This window comes from Alosa alosa, chromosome 14 (assembly GCF_017589495.1).
Source record: "Alosa alosa isolate M-15738 ecotype Scorff River chromosome 14, AALO_Geno_1.1, whole genome shotgun sequence".
Taxonomy (NCBI): domain Eukaryota; kingdom Metazoa; phylum Chordata; class Actinopteri; order Clupeiformes; family Clupeidae; genus Alosa; species Alosa alosa.
In genome coordinates, this window is record NC_063202.1 from 25,894,150 (window position 1) to 25,916,220 (window position 22,071).

The window sequence follows — 22,071 nt, forward strand, 5'->3', positions numbered from 1 at the left end:
AAACTGGGCCACAGATGGTAAGCACAATTACATTAGCTTAAAACTATCTAGCCAAGTATAACCTAAAACTAGCTTAATTCAAATGTCACAACCCATAATTATAATTTTAGAATTTTAGAATGATTAGAATATAGATATTAAGAGAATAAATCATTATGCAAATACTTTTACTTTTAATACTTAAAGTACATTTAAAAGCAGGTACTTTTTACTTTTACTTAAGTATGGTTGTCATTATGGTACTTTTACTTTTACTAAAGTAAATATTTCTTTGCTTATTTGTACTTTTACTTAAGTACTGAGTTTCAGTACTTCCTCCACCACTGGTGTTTATCATATGTTATGTTAGTAGTGGAGCTGGAAAACCAGAAGGCTAAAATAAATAGCAGAAAACACCAGTCAACAACAAACTAGTCAAATTGATCCTGTACAGTCCAAGTTTCCTGTATGCCTAATGCAATATGACACTGTAGTAAATCTTGCTTAGTGCATCTTGTAGTGGATTTCTCTCTCCTCTCATCTCCCTCCTCTTATCAAATTACATGAGATATTTCGGTTTCAAATACAACTCGGTGTAGAGGAGGCAATGCATGCAAAATGCAGACAGTAAAAATGGCTACAATATGGGCCTCATAGGGGTCTGAATTATCTCTGCCATAATGACTGAATGTTGTGTTTTTATTGTGTGTCTGTACAAAAGTAATTAAATTAAATGCATTTCTGGATGTGTTTGGTAAATATAAAACAACTTATTGCTGCCTGTTCTGTGGAAGTCCTAGATAGACTGTGAGGTGGACGGAGGTGTACACAGCCACCCGTCTCTCTTCTCCAACACCTGATCCAGGTGCCAGAGACAAGGGGCCCCTTTTTACAGTGGGGCATGAGAGGAGCCTGCAGGAGAGCTGCTAATCATTAAAGGACAAGTGTAAACATTCTTTGGGGACCAAAACGACAGAGAGCATTACTTTACTATTATTCTAGTCGCCACCATCTTGTGAGAAGAAAGTGGATTACCAAACTATCCTCCTATCACATACATTGACGGTAGGCCTAGTATGTGCGGCATTTAGTAATCGACTTGTTTGGACTTCTCCTAGCAATATGGTGACAACTGGAAGAAGTATTTAAGTAATGCATTCACTGCACTAACAGTCCTTTCCTACCCTTTCTGTACACTTTAAAAGTTCAAATGACTGTGGTAATAGGGATCCTCTTCAGGGTATCATGATATATTGAGCCTTCGGTGGGTTAAAGTATTTACTTTGATGCAGCAAGCTTGCCCCCCAAAGTTATAGCTATATACAATTTAGTTGTAATTGTATATTCCAGTCTTACTCAAAAATACTCTGATTACAGTGGTTTTGATTCCCAATGAAAGTTTATTCATTATCATTCAAAAATAGACCCTATGTTGTTCTTAGTCTGGAATTGTCCTTTAAGTTGTTCTATACCAGTTTTCTGCTATTTTTGGCTAATGTCTGGCTAATGGAAGCATTAACAAACATCTCATCATTTATCACCTCCTCCCCCTCCTCACTATTTTCCACATTCTCTTCACCTCGTCTCAACACACAGGAAAATAGCGTAGGCCCAGTCCACACCAGAGCAACGAAAACAATGTTTTTGTGAAATCGGTAAAGTTTTTGTATATATATTTGTTTTATCAAACCCTGCATCCATTTGACATTAGGTGCCTGAAAACAGTTTTTTTTGACGAAACACTACTGACTTTGTGATTACTAGATAGGTGGAGGGTGGCGGATCAGGCTAAAACACAAATATGTAAACATCAACATCAGTTGAGGGCTGCAACTTCACTTTTTTAAATGATGATATCCTGGCCGGACTACTGTTGTCAGTGATATAAGTATTTGAAATTAGCATGATTGCCTAATGTCCAGTGACAAATCAGTGCCATTTTATGATTAATTGAATTACATTTCTTACATACGGTTCCTTTAACTAAAAACCATAGCATTAACATTAAGAATATTGTCTCTTTGTGGTTGTACGAAAAGGTTTGTCTGTGCCGTAGTGCCCATTGTGTCAAAAACTCATTGACCCTTACTTCTTACAGTATTTTCTTTTAATTATTCTGTAATTTTTAAAACTCTACCATGCTGTGCATGCGCAGGACAGTGTATGTTGTACAATTACAGTATGTTGTCAGGTCCTTTAGAAATGTCAGGCCAACATATAAACATACAATAAGGCACATTTAGTTAGTGATGCCACCTCGAGTGAATATGAGTATCTCAGTCCCAGTTCAGTTAGAGTTCATTAAGTATCAGATTAGTTTCTACCTAGAAAGACTGCAAACAGTTGCCTTGGAGTAAGTTAGGAAAATGCTACTATGCTGTTCTCTAGAAGATTAAATTCTACATTCTCAATGTCAAGACAATTGTGTGCCCTAAATTTTGTAATGTGTTTTTATGCCACCATATATATTGTGTACATATGCCCTGCGTTATCTGATAAATCGAAGATTAATAAACCTGATTGGAAGCAGCGGGGGCAAATTACATTTCTAATTGGACCCATAATTCCCCTTGATATATAACACTATTTTATGAGTCACCAGCCGTGCTAGCTTCAGATAGCTCATTTTATTCTGCTGGTTAAGTTTCAGTTGGTCAAAAGATAAATCACTAAAAATAGTTGGACACCCATACCCATGTTTCCCCGCTGTACTAATGCCTGTTTTTATCATCAGTGCAGTCACTTGACAATCATCTCCAGATGGAGGTTCCAATCAGTAGCCTATGCTGTCAATAAAGAGTTCAGCCAACAAAAGCCCCACTGATAAGCCAGGCTGGCCTCTTTGACATCATGCACACTGCAGATCACATTAGAACAACTTTGAAGGTGAAAATATGTCCAGAGCGAGTCTAGGGAATGCTGGTATTGAATTTTTTACAGGACGCAATTTTCCAAGTAAAACACACTGCTTCAAAACAGAAGGGTGAGAGTTCAAAACAGTGGGGTGAGACTGCAGTCATCACTATCTCAAGATGGAGCCTTTAACTGTACAGCAGAAGAGATGCACCTGCAATTCTAATCCTGTTATGCTTTCCATGATGCAACACAACTCAGCAGTGAAACAGATCAAGAAAACAGCAAGTCACAAGGAGTTCATTCCTATCTCCTTTTTCATATAGCCTTACAGAAAGCTTCTGAGTGTTTTAGTGGGATATTACAGCACATGAGTAGCAGATGGAATATAAGCTTTACAGTATGATGTGCTCTTGAAATGATACTTAGTAGTAGTAAACGTCAAAATACTTAAGGACGGGTAGAGGCATATAAAAGAGGACAAAGCCTTAAGAACAGTTACAACAAACAAATGTTAGAGAACACATTAGAAACATCTGTGATTCAAATAGAATAGGTCTTTATTGTCATTGTCACAGGTACAACAAAATGTACAGTGCTCTCCAGTCAGTGCATCATTCATTAAGTCTATAAAAATATAGTTTTAAGTGCTTAAAAAAATAAATAGAAACATACAACAGCATTAGCAGCATACATAAACACACACCACCATACACACTCAGTCATTGCATAAAAACAGTATGAACATACAACATCTACAGACATGCATACTTTCTGTCATCGCATTGATCCATTTCATATTAGATTCCATATTGCACATTATTTTTTTGCATCATTGAGGGTGGTTATTGCAGTTGGATAAAAACTGTGTTTGAATCTATTTGTCCTTGCGTTAATTTATCTGTACCGTCTGCCTGAAGGCAACAGTTCAAACAGGGAGTGACCATGGTGGGTGTCCTATATAAAGTTCAGGGCTTTTTTGAGACAACGGGAACTCCATTCTTCCAGTGTGGGGAGAGGGCAGTCGACAATCTTTTGGGTGTTGTTGATGACCCTCTGGAGCACTTTCCTCTGAGCCGATGTGCAGCTGGTGTACCATACGCACATGCATCAGTCTATGAGTCTTTGTTGCCGGACCTCCAGGCGCTGTTCCTCTCTTTTAGCAGCTGCTGGACCCTCCCGTGTCATCCAGGGCTTCTGGTAGACCCGAATGCATTTGTCCACTGTGGCAGTGTCTATGCAGTTCTTAATGTAGCAAAGAACACGGTTCGATTCTTTAATATTTTGGCAACAGAAACATAAATGTCTAGTGTACCCATTATATATACAGTACAGACACACCTTCTCATTCAATGTGTTTCCTTTATTTCCATGACTGTTTACATTGTAGATTCATCAAAACTATTAATGAACACATGTGGAATTATGTACTTAACAAATAAAGTGTAATATCAACACATGAAATAACTGAAAACATGTCTTATATTATAGTTTCTTCAAAGTTGCTATTTTTTTTTAATTTAATACCATATTCAGAAAGCCATAACTTGACAAATATTCATGTGGGCCAAATAACTTTGCATTCATTCATAGTTTTGATACTTTCAGTGAGAATCTACAGTGTAAATAGTCATGAAAATAAAGAAAACGCATTGCAATGAGAATGTGTGTCCAAACTTTTGGCCTGTACTGTACCCATACACAATATTGGGATTGAGTGTATATTTTCTTTATCACAAGAAAGCCTTTGGAGGGGTGAATGCCATACCACTAACTAAGCCAAATCGGTCACAAGTTGAGATAGCTCAGCAGGTGTTCAAAAAGTGATCTCAGCACAGGGAGAACATTTCTATATTATACATTCCTTTAAAGAGACTCATCCAGGTATATTAACAACACAGCACATTTGGGGGAAGGGACAGGTAAGTATGGCCTTGTCTGTGCCTGCAGTCATTCACTGCAATCTGCTGCAGAGCTCTGGCCACTGGAGACCCTGGCGGATTACTCACTGCTGTTGAAATCTAAAACTCCCTCCAGTGGCCGCACCCCTCTGTACCACTACAGCAGGCCATTCTCCACTAAATACCTAGTTTTTTAAATGCACCAACAATGCAGCCTATTATAGAACCAGATAACAGATAAGTGAACAAAATCAGCATGAGTTATCACAGATTTCAATGTCCTCATATTCTCTGCGCTAGTCTGCTTCTAAATACCGTAATAAGGAGAAACTACTGCTTAGAACTGTTTAAATCTACCTCAAGGGTGTCCATTTTTCTTTTGCCACACCCTTGACTTGACAAAAGCAAAACAGCACCATCTGCTGACTAAACTATGTGACCTACCTCAAAAAAGAAAAAAAACTTCAAGTAAGTGGGTATGCACAGTGCCAGTCAAGCATATGATTGCCACCGACAAAGGGTATGTCATCTTTAAATTATGTCAGCTGTCTACAAATTAAGCTGCACCTTCCCCTTTCCTGCATCCATTAATTGGCTTCGGAGTCATTATTTAACACAGGACATTAAGCACAACTCTGGTGCAGATCTATTTAAGGGAGATAGACACAACAAATGGGAGTAACTGAAGATTGAAATGAAGTCTCCAAGAAGTCTCTGGCTTTAAAAAAAAAAAAAAAAAACGTCAAAGCCCAAACTGACACTTCAGGACAGGAAATATGTTTCTCCCTGTGAACCTATTGTGTCAGTGACACTCCAGCACTATCACTCAGGTTAATTATAATACATACAGTATATGCATCAAATTAGCATTCTGTCTGTCTTTGCATCTGGGAAGTCTGTCCCAACATGGCAACTATAACATCGGATAAAACTTATTTTGTGTGTGTGTGTATGTGTGTGTGGTTTAGACACAGTGGGAATGTGATAGGGGGGCCATCAGGGAGACCATGTGACTGTGTGTAACATCAGTGAAATCAGCGCGACTCCTAACTGGCTCTGATGAGGTGAATGCTCTTCTTCACTCCAGTGGACACCTCCTCCCTCTCCAGCTGTCTGTTTGCCCCTCACCAGCCTTTGAACGGAGGTGGGGTAGAAGGGAAAGGAGGAAGTTAAAAGAAATCAGATGTTAGGAATGAATGACAGGCATAGCAAACAAGGAGAGAACACATATGACCTCCATTCCATCTATATGAAGAGCTACTCCCTTCATCCCAAGGCTAGCATCTGACCAAAATGCACAATAACACAGAAAAGGTATTACTAATAAAGTACATCTGAGCAGTTTGGCAGTTATTTGCTATATAATGCTATTCATTGACTAGAAAGAGAATTAGGCATCACTTCCTCATCCCTCATTTCTTCCTGCTTCACTGCTTACCATTAATCAGGAGTGCACTTAAATCAATTAGAATTTTTCTACATTTCCACTTATTTTCACTCATCTTTCTATATTCATCAGCATGGCAGTTGTCATTCTTTTGGCTGTACTGTTTGAATACCAGTAATGTGCTAAGCACATGGGCAGTGCTTCACTGCAACAGTAGGGTGCCACATGGTTTGAAAAAAGCCCTCAACGCTCAGCGGTGAGCAACACATACAGGTACATTCAAAAGGCAAACATAGTTGAGAAGATTAGAGCTTAATTTTCTTTTGTAGATAAAACAAATCAATCAGCAGTGTCCAGATAACACACAAGAGACTGCTGTTATTAATCAAAATGGAAACCAATATATTCAATAAATAATAAAATATATTTATTTTTTTCCTGGAATAAAGAATTTGGTGTCCATATTTGGCATAAAGTGTGTTGGCAATGATACAGTGTTGCAGACAATACAGTAGACTCAGGGCACAGAGAAGCCCAGAGGGAAAAAAACATTATATCTGAAAATATTATATCTGTGGAACCATACTTGGCAAACATACATCCATGATGTCAATATATACTAATTGGTGTGAAATGTGGCACAACAATTGTACATTGATTACTTGAATGTGCTTGAAATTTTAGCATTTCAGAAGAGCAAGTAGTTCAGGATCTAAGAGTGCTCTGCAGGGTACATCAATTACATCACATAAACCTGCTTGGAAGGACAGCTATTTTCTTGATAACATTTCCGAGGACAACCCTCTTTTTCATTGCACGTTACTTCAAATGCAAAAGATCTAAAAAGACACTTTTGACTGTGAGGAATAAACAGTGTCTGAGCTACAATATAACAATCAAAAAAATATACAAAAAAATCATAATGCAGTGGTATAATATACTGTATGTAAATGAGAGTAGAATGATAGTAGCAATTGCCATGCATTCATCATCCATGTATATTTTATGTAATAAAATATGAGGGTAACCTCTCCCATATTTCTGTCCAATCCAATGATAAAAAGGGAGACAGTAAAGATGGTTATTGCTTGGACTCCTAACAGGCACATTTGCCCTTCTCAGGGTCCTGTGATTCTGTGATATCTGTGGTGCTGTGGCCATTAGAGCGCACAGTGCCATCCGGGATCCAGGACTTGTCCACGCAGCGTTCCATTCTCTTCATGATGAGGTCAAGCAGAACGTCCACAGCCTTGCCCACGTTATCGCCACTTGCTGCACTGGTCTCAAAGTAGGGAATTCTGTTAAAAAATATATTATACAACAGTTAGGTCCGGCTTGGTTGAATTATGTATTAATTTCTGAACGGACGAGAGGCATTCAAGATGTGCACATGGACTATACACCCTTAGTAAATCACTCAGATGTGAATGTGTCATTCATTCAAAACGAGAGAGCAGCGACTTCATATCATCACATTGACAGTTATTGAGTGAGAAAATTGAGTACCGGTAAATGGAGTAGGCTAAATGTTTAATTTAGCATGTGACATATAGACAAGCAAGTAGACTACCATTATTGTGTGTACAAGCACATAATATGCACATGTCAAGAGTAAGAACTATTTCTTTAGGCGCAAAAATAAATTTGATTTCTTTAAACCCGATTAGTTGGCCTCGTACCTACGGCTGAACCACAGCCGCAGGTACATCCTTACCAACTCCACTCCCACTGCTTAAATGAATAAAGCCATCTTCAGAATCATCTGATACATCATTCTAGAGCGATTTGGTGGAAAATGTTAGGAAGTCAAACGGGTGCATGTCAAACCTGTTCACAATACATTGCTTAGGAGTGAGAAAGATGGTTTCATCTTAAGAATCCTATTTTCTGTGATGAAATTGAATTCAATGAAATTCTTGACTCAATTTGATTAAAAATTACAGAATAACACTGAATTTAATTAACCGCCACAAAATCACATTTGAGTCACTTAAAATATCTGTCATGTTTGTGTCAAAAGCAGACATGTCTGCATATTTCTGAATTCAAATTACACCCTCACGATGTAACACATGCTTGACATATGGTCAACCTAAACATTTTGGGATGCAAGAACATGTAGTCCATCCCAGTATATCTGATGACTGATTGACATACTCAAATAGAGCATTATGCAAACATTTACTTTCTTAGGAGGGCCCTGTTTACCTTGCTTATGAGTGCTTCCATGTCCCTTGACAAACAAAATACAGCCACTGCCCTCTTAGCAAACGTGTGAAACCCTTAAGCCATGATCTGATGCTCACCCATATTTTTCTGCCAGCTCTCGAGCCTCATCTTCACTGACTGCCCTCTGGTCCTCCAGGTCAGACTTGTTCCCACAAAGGACTATGTCTGGGTTTTCACAATAAGCATGCATTTGTAATTGACCTGTGGGGCATATCAGCTATATTAGTGACTCAAACTAGAAGTCCATGCAAAAAAAACCCCCATTAAATTGCTCTGTGTAGTGGAAATCTGAGCATTACATCTGTAACATGTGCTAGGTGATATGTATGGCATTAAATACATTCTTGTAAACTCACTCATCCAGTTTCGGACATTGAGGAAACTCTGCTCATTAGTAAGGTCAAACAAGAGCAGGAAGCCCATGGCGTCTCTGAAGAATGCTGTTGTTAAACTTCGAAACCTGATAATATTGAGGAGAGGAAAAAAAAGACATGCCTCGACTGATTGTTCTCAAAACATGATCTCCGCTTACTATGTGAATCTAGACTGGAACAAAACTGCTTTTGCACAGTAGTATGTGTGAGTGGAAGGGAGATTTCTACTTTGCCACACCTCTCCTGTCCAGCGGTGTCCCATAACTGGAGGTGAATTCTCTGTCCTCTACCTGCTGTGCCATCAGGACCACTTGATTTGTACACCTTTGGAAATGAAATAAAAAAACAGTATTTTTTCAATTACATTACAGCAACTGCAATTAACATGCACTGTAAAAGTAACGTAATTAATGATAAAGATAGCCTGTCTCATTCAGCATTTGTAAGAGTAAGCAAAGTAAGAGTAAGATTATTGGCATCACCAAGGGTAGGTTACAATATGACGCCTATGTTTGGTTAAGGGGTACACATTGTTTGCACTTAAGGAGTGTGCCTTCTCTCAAAGAAGGAGTGTGTCTGAGGTACCATTAGTTGCTGAAATTCCATTTTGCTGTCTCACAGTGATCAGTGTAGAACAATGAACATCGAATGACAGAAATCAAAGAGACCTGTTTTAAGTTAAAATGACTACCGGTTTATGCATTAGTGGTTCGATGCTAAGAATTCAATAAACACGGCCATGTTAGTGTCACGGTCATCCTTGACAGTCTTGAAATGCAAACAAATGAGGTTGTAGAAGCTGTGCATTCAGACTGAATTAGGTCACCAACTGACATTTGGTGAGCCAAAGAAATTGTGCAACCTGTACTTTTTCTAATGCTTTTGTTTAAAGATGGATTTTCAACCTGCAGAAACCTTGGTGGTCTAATAGTAGAAAGGTAGAACTAGGAAATCCAGATTGTGATTTGCTGGACTGGTACATCAGACACCTAAACTCAACACCACATCAAGAGTATACCAACATTTTGATTGGATCCAGATAAACCAGTATGAAATGTATCAACCAGCAAAAAAATTAAAAGAAATACACATACACTTTTGAGAAAGCCTTAAATTCATGCCATGAATGAACCCTACCACTCGTTTTTCTCGGAAGTCAATCCCCACGGTGGTAATGAACTTAGAGTTAAACTTCCCATCCGTGTACTGGTAGAGGAAGCTGGTTTTTCCCACCCCTGAATCTCCAAGGGCTAGGAATTTGATGAGGTAATCATAGTCCCCATCAGACATAGTGAGCGCTGATTTCTGACCTGTGGGCAAAACAGACATGCATTTACAAATCACTTCAATTCTCGGCATCTAGATTTGAATGGTAATAGAGAACAAAAGACCCATTGTCTTGGGATGACCGGTCACAACCCTAACATTAATGCAGATTGTTGCAGAGCTAGAAAACAGTGCATAGAGCATTTCAGAGATGAGGTCACTGATGCTTAATTTCATCTAGAAATTGCTTGTGACTGGACATATCTATACCTTGGAATTTAAGTTCAGCAGAGAAACCCCTGCATACCAAGGCAAAGGGTTACCGGTAATCAAACTTTCAACCAAACCACTTCAACCAAAGTTTGACACACTGTAGCCTACTAGATGTTGGTTCATGTGCAGACATGACTTCTCATGTTTGCTGACATTGTAACAGGAAGTTAAAAAAAAGTATCTTTTAAAAGTATGCCGTTTACAAAACCATCCCAAGTCAGCACAACATGTTTGACTGTTGCCACTATTCCAAATTGAAACCTTGAGCCAAACATCTAACATGTTCCTATTTTGTCTTTGTCTCACATCATCATACACTTATTTTCGCACTCTCTTTAAATTCACTTTATCAGATAAAATGTGAAGATTCTTGTTTAGATACACATGAACACAGCACATTTAATCACTCAATTCCTTAGAACACAAGCATGGGTTTCAGCCTCACCTCACTCACCAACCCACAACCAAATTTCTACTGAAAACAGTATACAAAATCTTTCACAAACAATATGTACAATTGACTATTCAATGCATCAATCTAATTATCAACTAACTGGTTAAGACAAAAGAAAACACTGGGTGACAAGAGTTTATCGAGTGATCTCCAACCTAGACTGAAATAATTAACAGATCAAAACTAGTATGAGACACCACTTTTGTAGTTTGCTGCAGTCATTTGTGTAAAAAACAATATGTTAGCTGACTGAAAAGGAAAACAAAGAATACATTGATAAGCTATATTATGACATGAGGTACACTTGGTGTAGGTCTTGCAAAGGATGAAGACGCCATCATATGACCACTGCATGAAAAGCCATTCAAACAAGTCCCACATTATTTAACTGGCGGCAATAAGCCCCATCCTGCGCTATAAGCAGCTTAATATCTTGGGGGAAGGAGGGGCTTGTTGAATCTGGTGTGAATACAGTGTGACTGGTGAAGCAATCAAACCTCATAGGAAGAGGCAGCACAGCAGAGCACACTATCAGACAGCCTAATCTACAGTATGTCTGCCAATAGCCATTTGCATGACAAACAGAATCAGTCTCCACACATTTACCCACAGTGTCTGAGCACCTCTTATCTCTGGTGCCTTCAAATGCACACCCAAATTAGTCTATGAGCACTGTCAAATGAAAATACGGTAGTTGGTTTTCCGGACTATAAGCAAAGACTTTCTGATGAGGAAACACAGCTCTCAAAGAATCTCCCAAAGAAATGTATGGGATTAGTTTGTAATGTAAACATGGCAGTTGTCTACACATATTCCACCCCTTCCGCCGCCAAATGTTGACATGTGAATACATCGTGCCAATCATGTGGTATGTTGTGAATACATCGTGCCAATCATGATGTGTTGTGATCTCGCAGCTGGAGCGAGGTTGGTGTGTCGTGATTCATGAAGCACTGTGCATGCGCAGTTCTACCCAAAATAGATGTCCGATAAGTGCCCAAAAAGCGTTGCAATATGGCCACCGAGTGGAGGGACTTGCCTAAAAGAACTTTGCTATAAGTCACACTTTTTTCATAGTTTGGCTGGTCCTGCGACCTATACAAGTTGTACATGACTATATCAAAATATTTATAATTTAATGTTTTTAACTGTTAAAGGTGCTCTAAGCGATGCTGGGTAACAAGTTTTCAAACAAAACAGAGAGCTAGCTCGTTACTTCCTCCCCCTCCCTCCCGTGCTGCTCCCGTGCAATTGAAACTATCCTAAATGCGCATCTCGTCTGTGATTTGCTGTTACCGTTTTTGGAGCCTGCGCTGTCCACAGAGATCACGTTTCTTTTTACAGTGTATTCAGGACACAGACAGCTAGCGGTTGGTTAGGTGGTGTTTGCAGTAAGTGACATAAAATGTTTTAGCCTAAAAAATGCATGGCATCGCTTAGAGCACCTTTAATTCATACTGACTGACATGAACCAAGGAGTAAATATTACCGTCTACAGCCGCGAGAGGGCGCTCTAGGCTTGTGGAATGAGATCGGGAGCTTGGTGGTCAGACATTTCTTTGTACTTAAGCCCAAAAGTTAGAGGGGGTATTAAATATTGTTATATAAATGCATGGCTTTTGTCGGGACTCAGAACACGCAACTCAAAATCGGGACGTCTGGTCACCCTATTCTGTGTGCTAGTTAAATAACTTGCCTTTCCAGATTAAATGTCCATACTGGCATGTGAACAGCCTCTAAAATAAGGGTAGCTTCCTTAGTATAGCGTTGTTTAAAGTTCGCACGTTCTTTTTTTCCACTCTCACTCTCGGAGATAGCCTCCCGAGCATTTTCTCTGCTGCCAGCTTGTGCCTCCACATCGCCCATCGCTTGATTGCATTGTCCACATTTTTAGCTACTTTTTCATGTACCACATCAGCATTTTTGTTCAGTGAATCTTTTGTAAATTGCTTTACAATTACTGTCGGTCCCTCCTCCTTGGCCGCCTTCGTTATCACCCAGCTCGCCTCAGCTTGCCACCATTCACTCCTTCGTCTTCATTAACATTCCCGGTAGAATTCTCAATCTTTTTGCCATCTATGTGTCCAGTTACATAGTCTCTGTCTGCTCTTGGTCTTGGATTTTGTGAAATACATTTCTAAATAGGCCTAAATGCGACTTATACTCCGGAGCGACTTATTGTCCGGAAAATACGGTAGTTGTCTTCCCACTGAGGTCTGGGAAAGGTCTTCCTTGGGGGAGAATTAACTCCACTCTCCCACCAGGTAGAAGGAGCTGGGTCTGCTGCACCAGTCATCTCTGATTGATCAGATTAAGCACAGCAGCTCTGCACAGAGTGAATAAATGCTGCAGATACAGCCTACCCACTATGCAACCTTATCACTGCATCACATCCTCTACTAAGCGTGAGCAAGGAGGAAAAATGTCATTTTAAAAAACAAAATGAAAAACAGCAATGCTGCCAGAGGCCTGCTGTAATCTCAAGTGCCAAAATCATAGGACATGCATTTGCCAGACCAACTTTTCACAGAAAACACTCCCTGGATTCTCTACAGACCAGTATGCTCTTGCAATCATGCCCCAACATGGATCTAATACCTGTTCTGACAGGAAGGCCCAGCAATGATGACACAGATCACTCTGTACCAATGTTAAGCAATAAACTTCTTGCAGTGTAAAAACAACTCTCAGCCAAATCAGAGAGAAGAGATTACGAAATGCAGCATACTCAAAGCTTAAGTTAAACATATAAGTGCACATGTAAATTCTAAAGAATGCCTGTGAAACATTACAGTAACTTGAGCAATCCCCTCAAACAAACAAACATAAAACCATACTTGAAAAGATGACAAAAACTTTAGAGGCGTAAGCTTACCCCTCCACAATGGCAGAAAGACGACGGTAAAATGTCAAGACTTTGAAAAAACAATGGTGGAACTGCTCCTCCTAGAAAGTTCACACAATTACGAGTTAAACTCCGAACTTGTTGACAATTCCAGAGACAGGCTGTGTATGGACGGGTGGGGCACCAGTCTGACACTAGTCTGTTATATGGCTGTGTCCATACAGTGCTGTGGCTGTTTGTGGAACACATGATCCTCTTACTTCTAATTAAGCAAGTGAGATGTGTTATTGCGTTGAGCAGGTGTTTTTGCACCAACAGGGCTTAGACTACCATTTAAAGGGAATCCAGACCAATGTAATGTGATATTCTAGCAGTTCTAGTCTGTGTAGACACAAAACTACTGTGGATTACTTTTAGGCTAATTATGGACATTTAGCCTAATTATGGAAAACTTGAATTACGTGAGATTAACAAAGTTAGCCAATTGCATAAGAGGTCAAATTCACATAGTAAAGCGAGTGCACTGTCTTCCTTTCCATCTCAGTCACTCATCATTACCATTAACGGATAGAGGACATGAACTTACACTAAAGCAAGTTGCATACGTTTAGGGACACTCATATACACCATTTGTACTATTCCTTTTCAGCCTTGTGGAAATCTGTTAATATAAGGGCAGAGGAAAAATTCTAATATGACTACTATGAACACATATAGAGATAGACAAAGTCAGAGCGAAACAAGAGTGGTCCCAGCATGAATAGGCTACAGATTTGTATGTGACTTTAGAAGTAATCACATATAAACACCAACCTTTCAATAAACAAGAAAATTGATCAACAAGAGGAGAGAAGCATGCCACATAAAATCTCCCCCATCTAATAATCCTCAGCTGGTCCTCATGTGCTCTCCTTGACTGGTCAGGTGACCCCAAATATTCAGCCAAGCCAAGAATCTTGTAATAACCATGTCTTGCTGAACACAGATTCAACACTTCCATGAGGCTGCATTTTCTACAACCCACTGTTAAGATTGAGAGTGAGCAAAGGCAAGATTTACTTCTCTAATGGTGCATCACCTCCTTTTCTGCCCTGCCTAGACAGTATACAAAACACAATTTAACTAAAATCTTGCTAATCATATTTTCAAATACTCACATTTATTGTGTAAAGGAACACGTAGGCATTACCCCTGTGTATTATATGCTCTTTATAAATAAACTTGCCATTATGAAGATGAAGCTGGTAAGGGAAACACTGTTTTACTCTTACTTTTGTTTTGAACATGCCAAAACACTTTTAAAACATTTAACAATATTTAAATGTCAGAGTCTAAATAAAATCGCTCATCATTACGGAAGAGCGACGTACGCCATTATAAAGAATGTACGAGGCATATCTATTGGTTAGACATGTCTAGGCTATTAGGCTACTGGGACTTGGATGTTTAGATCTACATATTTCCACTGCGTCCACGTTGATAACTTCCTGCTTTGAGGGGGCAGGATGGGGCAAATTATGCCAAGTCAAGTTTTGTAGAATGGTTTTACATAGGCCTAAAGAGACGGCTCCATCAGTAAAACAAGAAAGCGTAGGGTTTTCAGTTTGACTGGTTAATGAAGGTGGGCCATATGGCTAGTTTACCGCATTTGGAAAAAAGACTACTTTGACATTTTCAATGTGCAATTCGTTTCCAAATAAAGCGCGCACAGGTGGATAGCGTAAATCTTATACTCATGAATTTGCAGTGGACAATGTTATGCACGTGTCCGTTGGCTTACTATAAGAACTCGTGCGGCCCATGCAGTCTCAATGTAGCAGCTGTAGTCTACTTAAAAATACTGACTTGCTTAGGCTACTAAGAAAACGCATTAGAGTAAAATTGCCCATTCAAATGAGAGGCCGTGTTAAAAAAAGGTAGACAAGAAACTTGCTATATGCCTTCAACTTCAACAGCTATGTTGAGAAGTTACATTTGGGCAAAATACTTACCACTCTAGTGCGTCACTGCTGTAAGTTGTTGGATTCCTCGACGTAGTAACGTTAAGATGCAAGCAATTTTCAACTTGATACGAAAAAATAGATTTACTTTTCCCTTTGTTTCATGAACTTCGCAGGTCTTGCGAGATTATTCCGTGTTTGAGAACTCGTTTACTTAGCCAACTTCACATCACTTCCCGTTTTATTCAATCGCGCTCCTCCCTCTGCTACCGAGCCAGGCTGCGGAGAAGCACTGACATGTGTGCTAGGCCGTCAACCAAAGTGCTCTGTTAGAAAGTAGTATATAATTGAAATTATTCAAGGTCTAAGGAAAAGCGTCAAAACATTTTCTGACAATTCAACTACCTTACATTAAGTCTAATTGTGGATATACGTGTGTTGAACGCGGTAGAAAATAAATTGTAGTCTTTGGCTATGTTCCACTTTGGGTTCTGATCATTTGGGCCTTCCAGGTGAAATCTGAGACGCCTACTGTGATGAATTGAACTCCACTGCGCTGAACTTTATTGATACTTGACATGTATAGCTATAGCTCCATCTTGTGGTTCGCTGACCAGACTGTATAAAAATGGGTACAACCATAAGCCCTATATGCCGCGAATATTAGCCGTCATTATAACGACTCCTCGCAGTTTTGTATGTGAAAGAATCCCATTTGTGTCAGATCATTTTGCATGCAAAACACGAACCTTAGAACTACAATGACAGGCTAACACAGTGAAAGAAGCACCAACATCCAAATGGTCACCGTCCATGCAGCACTCATCTTTATTTAAGGCATAACGTCACAGAACATTTTAGAAATAATGTCAGCTGATATTGTCTCTAACATTATTAGGACGTGTCTATTGAATGTCCGGAGGGTTTGTCAGGTATTCCATTCTCTTGCTTCGTGACTTCCTGCAGTTCCGCAGTCTGAGGTTTCTTCGGGAGTCCAAACATTGGTTTGTATACATATATGCCTCCAGCAACTCCAAGCAGTGTTGCCAACGCTATTTCGTTCAATGGGATCCTTCGTCGGAACATGTCGTGAAAAGGGAGCTTCTTTCGTTGTTTCTCAGTTCATGTGACCATTAGGTTATTTGAAGGTCGGTCCCAACAACTTCCATAAAAACTGTAAAGAAACATAGAGTTGGTTGCACATCTACCCAACTTTACCCATATGACACACAGGCGCAACAATACAAGCTCCCGCGGGTCAATATGATGCCAACTTTTGACATCATATTTGGTGTCGAGCTAAGAAAGCCCTCAACTCAACTCATCATCAACATGAGCGTTACATATGGGGGACACGTGACGTGACCGTGCTTATCTTAAAACCTTCAGTTTTCAGTCAAAGAATAGTTGCCGATGTTCGCGATGCCAAACACCTTAAACGTAACGATATCCTTCTAAAACAGTCCTTTATTCATTCAAGAAGCATTCACAAATCTTACCATGAATCTCACCAGCAGAAGGTCAACGACGTGTGTACGGCGCGACAGAGGGACAAAAGAAACGAGGGCAAGAAAGTACATATTTTTTATATTAATATATAAAGGATATCGTATTCTATGCAATACGTTCATTGTAGGTACTATTTGTGTACTATTTATATAAATATATAATACGATTATAAACGTTAATTTCCCCCTAGCAAAATATAAATGTAATTGTATGACGTCACATCCAAAATACGGAAGTGGAGGAAAGGATATGAGTTTTTCGAGCTATTAGATATGACATGCCAGCCTGTTCATGTCGTGTAATGTGCCATGTAATACTCCATTTACTATTGCGGTATGGACCGAATTCGTGAGCGATTGAAGAACAAACCGACGTTTGCAGAGCCGGTTAAATTAAGGAAAAGGAAATCTAAACTCTACGACAATAATGCTGGTCCACTCCAGACAGGTATGGCTGGCTACACTGGGAGCTTGATTTTGAGTTCACTTCAGAGGGTAGTCTACTGTTGACGAGTAGGATAATAAGGAAATGGGATGCTACAGCTATTCTATCTGCACTACCAAGGATCCATCCAGTGGTTTTCTACTTAGCTCTCAGATCTCTCTAATTTTGTATAATGTCATAAAAGTGGTCAGGTTTATCTGCAGCCTAGGACAGAAATTCAAAAGTCGTATGACTAAGCTACATTAGCCTATAGTATCAAACCAGTGATTCCCTATTTGTTTGTCTTGTGATTATTATTATTATTATTATTATTATTATTATTATTATTATTTTGCTTAATTGTGGCATATACCGTATTAAACTCCACACGTGTATTCACATTTCTACTAGTTGCTACTTGGTTTAACATTGTCAGGTGCAAGTTTGAATTCTTCCTTGTTTTTCTTCCTGGAAAACTTCCTTGTTTTGCTATGATGCAACATACCTATGTTGAAGATGTCAGTAGGCTACATGTACAATAACTAGCCTATATAATCCTAATTGATGGTATAACCAGGTTCTACTCCCCTCTTGTTGCATTTTAAAGGGAAATATCAGGGTGTTATGCCGAATTACAAATAATAATAAATTATCTTCTGATATCATTTGTAGATTTTTTTGGCATCAATGCCTATCTATTCTCTGTGGCATTTCGTCTCATCAACTGCCTCCTGGTTCAGACCAACTTTGTTCCAGATGAGTATTGGCAGTCTCTGGAGGTTTCCCATCACATGGCCTTCAAATATCCTTTGTTTGTATTTATACATGGGTACTTAAACATTATACACTGTTTGAACAAACACATGTTCATCCTTAACATATTACTTATGGATATTTAACTTGGGAGTGGACTGAGGGAATCAGAGGCTACTCTTATCCACTCATCTTTGCAGTTTTTTACAAAATACTGCATATATTTGAATGTGATACAGTTATACTCTTGGTAAGTGTAAATATTTTACTGCAACTGTATATATAATATTTTAGTGACTGTAACCTACTAAAGAACCGTTATAAAGCATTTAGTCAAATTTAATGATCATGTGACGACTACTCTCTGGATTATAATCTGAGTAAAATCTATCCCAGTTATTTTTGGGATGTGGAATTCATGTGTTCATGTGTGCTTCATTGTTTATACCCCAAACCAAATAAAGAAGAGCAGTCAGGCAACTGCAGACCCTCATGCCTATAATTGGCCAGTAAAAAAAGTGAAAATAAATTCTTATTTCGGATTCAGGTCATCATGTAGGAGTAACCTTCTAACCTACCATGTAAGGAAACATACATTAAATTGGACCAGCACTTAGTTAAGTGAGGGAACACACACATCGATGGATGGACCAACAGACTTGATTACAATACCCTCCGACCCTGTCAGAGGTGATGATGACAAACTAACAAGCACACATAAACTAACTGCAATCACTCAACAGTGGATCCTGATCATGTTCCAAATCAACTTGTGAGTCATGAGTGCCTTTGAGACATAAAGCTAAGTCATTTGCAATGTTTTAAAAATGGCATTCCTGACTCTTATAGCCATTCTCCACTGCTAATACATTGCAAGTTAACTGTTACCTGAAATTCCTTCCTAACACAGTGAAGCATAGTATTTTCAGCAGACATATTTCACATCATACCTCATTCTAGGGGATAGAATGCCAGATAGAATCCTTCTTACTTAAAAGAGTTAATTTCATTTCATGTCATGTGCGTTGTCATGTACACTGCGTTTCAATTAACAGGTGTGGCTGCCTCGTGTCCTGCAAGCACTTCTTGCTGCATTTACTGATGTTAAACTGTATGCAGTCATTAAAAATCTGGAAAGTCCAGATGTTGCACAATTAACAGTAGGTTACAGTATTTTCTTCATATCATTAAATGCATATATTTATTTGTCTGTTTATTGTCCATATCATTAAGTGGACCATGTACCTTTATTACATGGCTTGTTTGTACACACACACACACACACACACATAGCTGTTAGCTGACTAGCGCAATCCAATTTGCTACAGAAATGGTGGCTATAGTAAGTGAGTGTTAAGTCCATCACACCCTGCTGAGACTGGGATTCAAAGTAGTGACCTCTGCCCATATATTTGCTTTAGAGTCAGAAATGTATCTTTAAACAAGTCACATTTAGAACAGTTTTGTTTGAATATAATTATTTTGTGCTAACTTGCAATACTGTGGGCAAAATACACAAAACTCAACTGATAAGTTCCTAAATGAGCTATATTTGTCTTCAGTATTTCAGTCAGCTCTGTTCCTGGTTCACATGGTATTGTTGTACACGGACCCTGACCAATACCACAGAGACTATGCTCACAACTCTGGCTCTCTGCTACTACTCACTACCAGGATCCAAAACCCACAACAGGTTGTCCATATATAAATATATCTTGCACCAAATAAAGTGTCCTGCATCCTGATATAAAGAAACAAAATAAATATGATGTGTACTTTTGCTCTTTAGTGCAAAGTATTTGACCTTGGTTTCGCTGGCAGTGATTGTTCGTCCAACTGCCCTCATTGTGTGGCTTCCCTTGTTAGCATTCCATTTCTGGAAAGACAATGACAAGCTAAGACTCATAATTCATCATGGCCTTCCCATTGTGTAAGTAGGTGCATGCTAATTTTGCATTTTTAATCACATATTCTATCTTGAAATAATTGTTGGATTGTGATATTAATTTCCAGGGCCCTGAGTCTTGGAATTTCAACCCTTATTGACAGTCTCATCCATGGGCAGGTATATGAAGTAATATATACCAAAACATGTCAAAAATTGATATTACACATGAATCCAAGCACTAAATAATTACTCATGTATTCATTTTATGTTTCTTTGTTCTAGTGGACCCTGGTTCAGTGGAATTTCCTTAAGTTTAATGTCTTCCATAATGTTGCTGAATTTTACGGGTCACATCCATGGCACTGGTATTTCACTCAGGGATTCATGGTTGTGTTGGGATCTCATCTTCCATTCTTTCTCCATGGCTGCTCTCTGGCTTCCAAAAGATACAGAATACTGTTGTTCACAATTGCATGGACCCTTGTAATTTACAGGTTAAACATTATGCATTACCTTTCCAATTTTCCCATTTTGGTTGTGAAGATATATTGTAATACACTTTTATGTTAAAACTCAAGTTCTGATATGTCATATTATAGTTTACTAGCTCACAAGGAGTTCCGGTTCATCTATCCCATCCTGCCTATATGTATGATATTTTGTGGTGAGTGTCCAGATACCAGATTCAGTGAAGAATTCCTATACTTTTTTATAATGCTTAGATCTCACAATGTGTTTTTATTTCAGGCATATCCTTGGCAAACCTGAAAGCCTGGAGAAAACCAGCTATGTGGTTCCTGCTCGTTACAAACCTCATCCCAGCCTTGTACACAGGCCTTGTTCACCAACGTGGGACTCTGGATGTTATGGGCCACCTCCAACCCCTATGTGACACGACATCAAACTCCTCTCAGCCCCAAGTTCTCTTCCTCATGCCATGCCACTCCACTCCTTTCTACAGGTATCTATATGTGCTCTTGTAATGATATAAGTGGGCAAAAGGCAAAGTAGATTTCATGTTGATCTACATTCACTGCTTTGTATTCATACCCACTGCGTAGCCATATCCACTGCCCATTGAGAATGCGCTTCTTGGAGTGTCCTCCTGACCTGAGAGGGGATGGGAGCAGTATAGACGAGGCAGATGTTTTCTACTCCAACCCTGCAGCTTGGCTTATGAGAACATTTCCCTACAAGGACTCATTACCTTCTCACCTCGTGTTTTTTAATGTCCTTGAAAAGGTATGATTAGTTTTCATCTTGTACTTTAGGCTTATACAAGTTTGTGACTTAGCGTACCGGTATTTAGTACATGTATTAGCTGTTGTAATTGTGCAGTACAGATGATGAGGGTTTATGTGTGTGAGAAGATTAACATAAACTGAATTGAAAATATAGGAGTTCAGGAAGACGACATGTAATTAATGAAGGGCTTTAACTAACTTAAGTACTATCACTTCTCACAGGAGATCTCTGCATTCCTGGAGGCAAATGTGTTTATTAAACACACTGAGATTTTCCACACTCATATTCCTGAAGGGCGAGTGGGACAAACCATCTTCATCTATACAAGAAAGCACTGAATCGGGGAGGGTCTGAATGCAAAAGCACTGTGTTGATTGCTGCTCAAGATTTACATTTTGTAACTAAAATATGATACCTGTAAAAATGAAGTTATAGAAATGTGCTTTGTAAGTACTTGTAAACAAAATTAAAATCTAATTTCCATTATGTCCCTGACCTGTTTCATTTCTATTATTTACAGTTTTGGTGAGCAGAAGAATCAAACACGGCTTTACCCTTAAGTTACATAAAAAAAAAAAATAATAATGTGTTATTGCATATTGTACATGTTTTGTGTAACTGATTGTTTTATAAGCCCTGTACATTCGGCAGACAGCTAAGGTGTTTATTTCATCCATGGGACAACCCCTGACATGCTGTACCTGCTGACTAGCAGCAGCACAAACCAGTTACACGTCACCTGAACAATCCAT

At 39.0% G+C, this 22,071-nt stretch overlaps 3 protein-coding genes across 6 annotated transcripts; 1 reads left to right on the forward strand and 2 right to left on the reverse strand.

Moving 5' to 3' along the window:
- Nucleotides 1-6,525: 6,525 nt before the first annotated feature.
- On the reverse strand, nt 6,526-16,007 carry rab27a (RAB27A, member RAS oncogene family). Of its 3 annotated transcripts, XM_048262449.1 has the most exons (7): nt 15,912-16,000; nt 15,553-15,827; nt 9,861-10,033; nt 8,962-9,047; nt 8,706-8,809; nt 8,427-8,550; nt 6,526-7,418 (listed from the first exon to the last, which is right to left on the reverse strand). In XM_048262449.1, the coding sequence occupies exons 3-7, from the start codon at nt 10,011-10,013 to the stop codon at nt 7,217-7,219; spliced, it is 669 nt and encodes a 222-aa protein (XP_048118406.1). In that variant the 5' UTR covers nt 10,014-10,033; nt 15,553-15,827; nt 15,912-16,000; the 3' UTR covers nt 6,526-7,216. The 3 variants fall into 3 exon arrangements, with proteins under 3 accessions (XP_048118406.1, XP_048118405.1, XP_048118407.1); XM_048262448.1 differs by having other exon boundaries at nt 15,553-16,007; XM_048262450.1 differs by lacking the exons at nt 15,553-15,827; nt 15,912-16,000 and adding an exon at nt 13,592-13,739.
- Nucleotides 16,008-16,305: 298 nt separating this feature from the next.
- LOC125306878 (protein PIGBOS1) lies at nt 16,306-17,106 on the reverse strand. The gene is made up of 2 exons (XM_048262454.1): nt 17,001-17,106; nt 16,306-16,675 (listed from the first exon to the last, which is right to left on the reverse strand). Exon 2 carries the CDS (start codon nt 16,585-16,587, stop codon nt 16,396-16,398), a length of 192 nt encoding a protein of 63 aa, XP_048118411.1. The 5' UTR covers nt 16,588-16,675; nt 17,001-17,106; the 3' UTR covers nt 16,306-16,395.
- Nucleotides 17,107-17,223: 117 nt separating this feature from the next.
- pigb (phosphatidylinositol glycan anchor biosynthesis, class B) lies at nt 17,224-21,805 on the forward strand. Of its 2 annotated transcripts, none has more exons than XM_048262453.1 (12): nt 17,224-17,457; nt 18,106-18,235; nt 18,334-18,436; nt 19,242-19,346; nt 19,749-19,879; nt 19,976-20,116; nt 20,200-20,251; nt 20,357-20,568; nt 20,674-20,738; nt 20,822-21,035; nt 21,136-21,316; nt 21,541-21,805. In XM_048262453.1, exons 1-12 carry the CDS (start codon nt 17,346-17,348, stop codon nt 21,655-21,657), a joined length of 1,563 nt encoding a protein of 520 aa, XP_048118410.1. In that variant the 5' UTR covers nt 17,224-17,345; the 3' UTR covers nt 21,658-21,805. The 2 variants fall into 2 exon arrangements, with proteins under 2 accessions (XP_048118410.1, XP_048118409.1); XM_048262452.1 differs by having other exon boundaries at nt 17,226-17,457; nt 18,319-18,436.
- The last annotated feature ends 266 nt before the right edge of the window (nt 21,806-22,071 follow it).

Excerpts from the sequence above, each read along its gene's own strand:
- rab27a (XM_048262448.1), bottom strand. The coding sequence starts at position 10,013 with ATGTCTGATGGGGACTATGATTACCTCATCAAATTCCTAGCCCTTGGA. Across the intron at positions 8,551-8,705 it reads CAATGTCCGAAACTGGATGA|GTCAATTACAAATGCATGCT; the intron begins GTGAGTTTACAA and ends TATGCCCCACAG. Across the intron at positions 7,419-8,426 it reads GAGCTGGCAGAAAAATATGG|AATTCCCTACTTTGAGACCA; the intron begins GTGAGCATCAGA and ends ATTTTTTAACAG.
- LOC125306878 (XM_048262454.1), bottom strand. The coding sequence starts at position 16,587 with ATGTTCCGACGAAGGATCCCATTGAACGAAATAGCGTTGGCAACACTG.
- pigb (XM_048262452.1), top strand. The coding sequence starts at position 17,346 with ATGGACCGAATTCGTGAGCGATTGAAGAACAAACCGACGTTTGCAGAG. Across the intron at positions 19,347-19,748 it reads CAGATGTTGCACAATTAACA|TATTTCAGTCAGCTCTGTTC; the intron begins GTAGGTTACAGT and ends ATTTGTCTTCAG. Across the intron at positions 20,739-20,821 it reads TATATGTATGATATTTTGTG|GCATATCCTTGGCAAACCTG; the intron begins GTGAGTGTCCAG and ends TTTTTATTTCAG.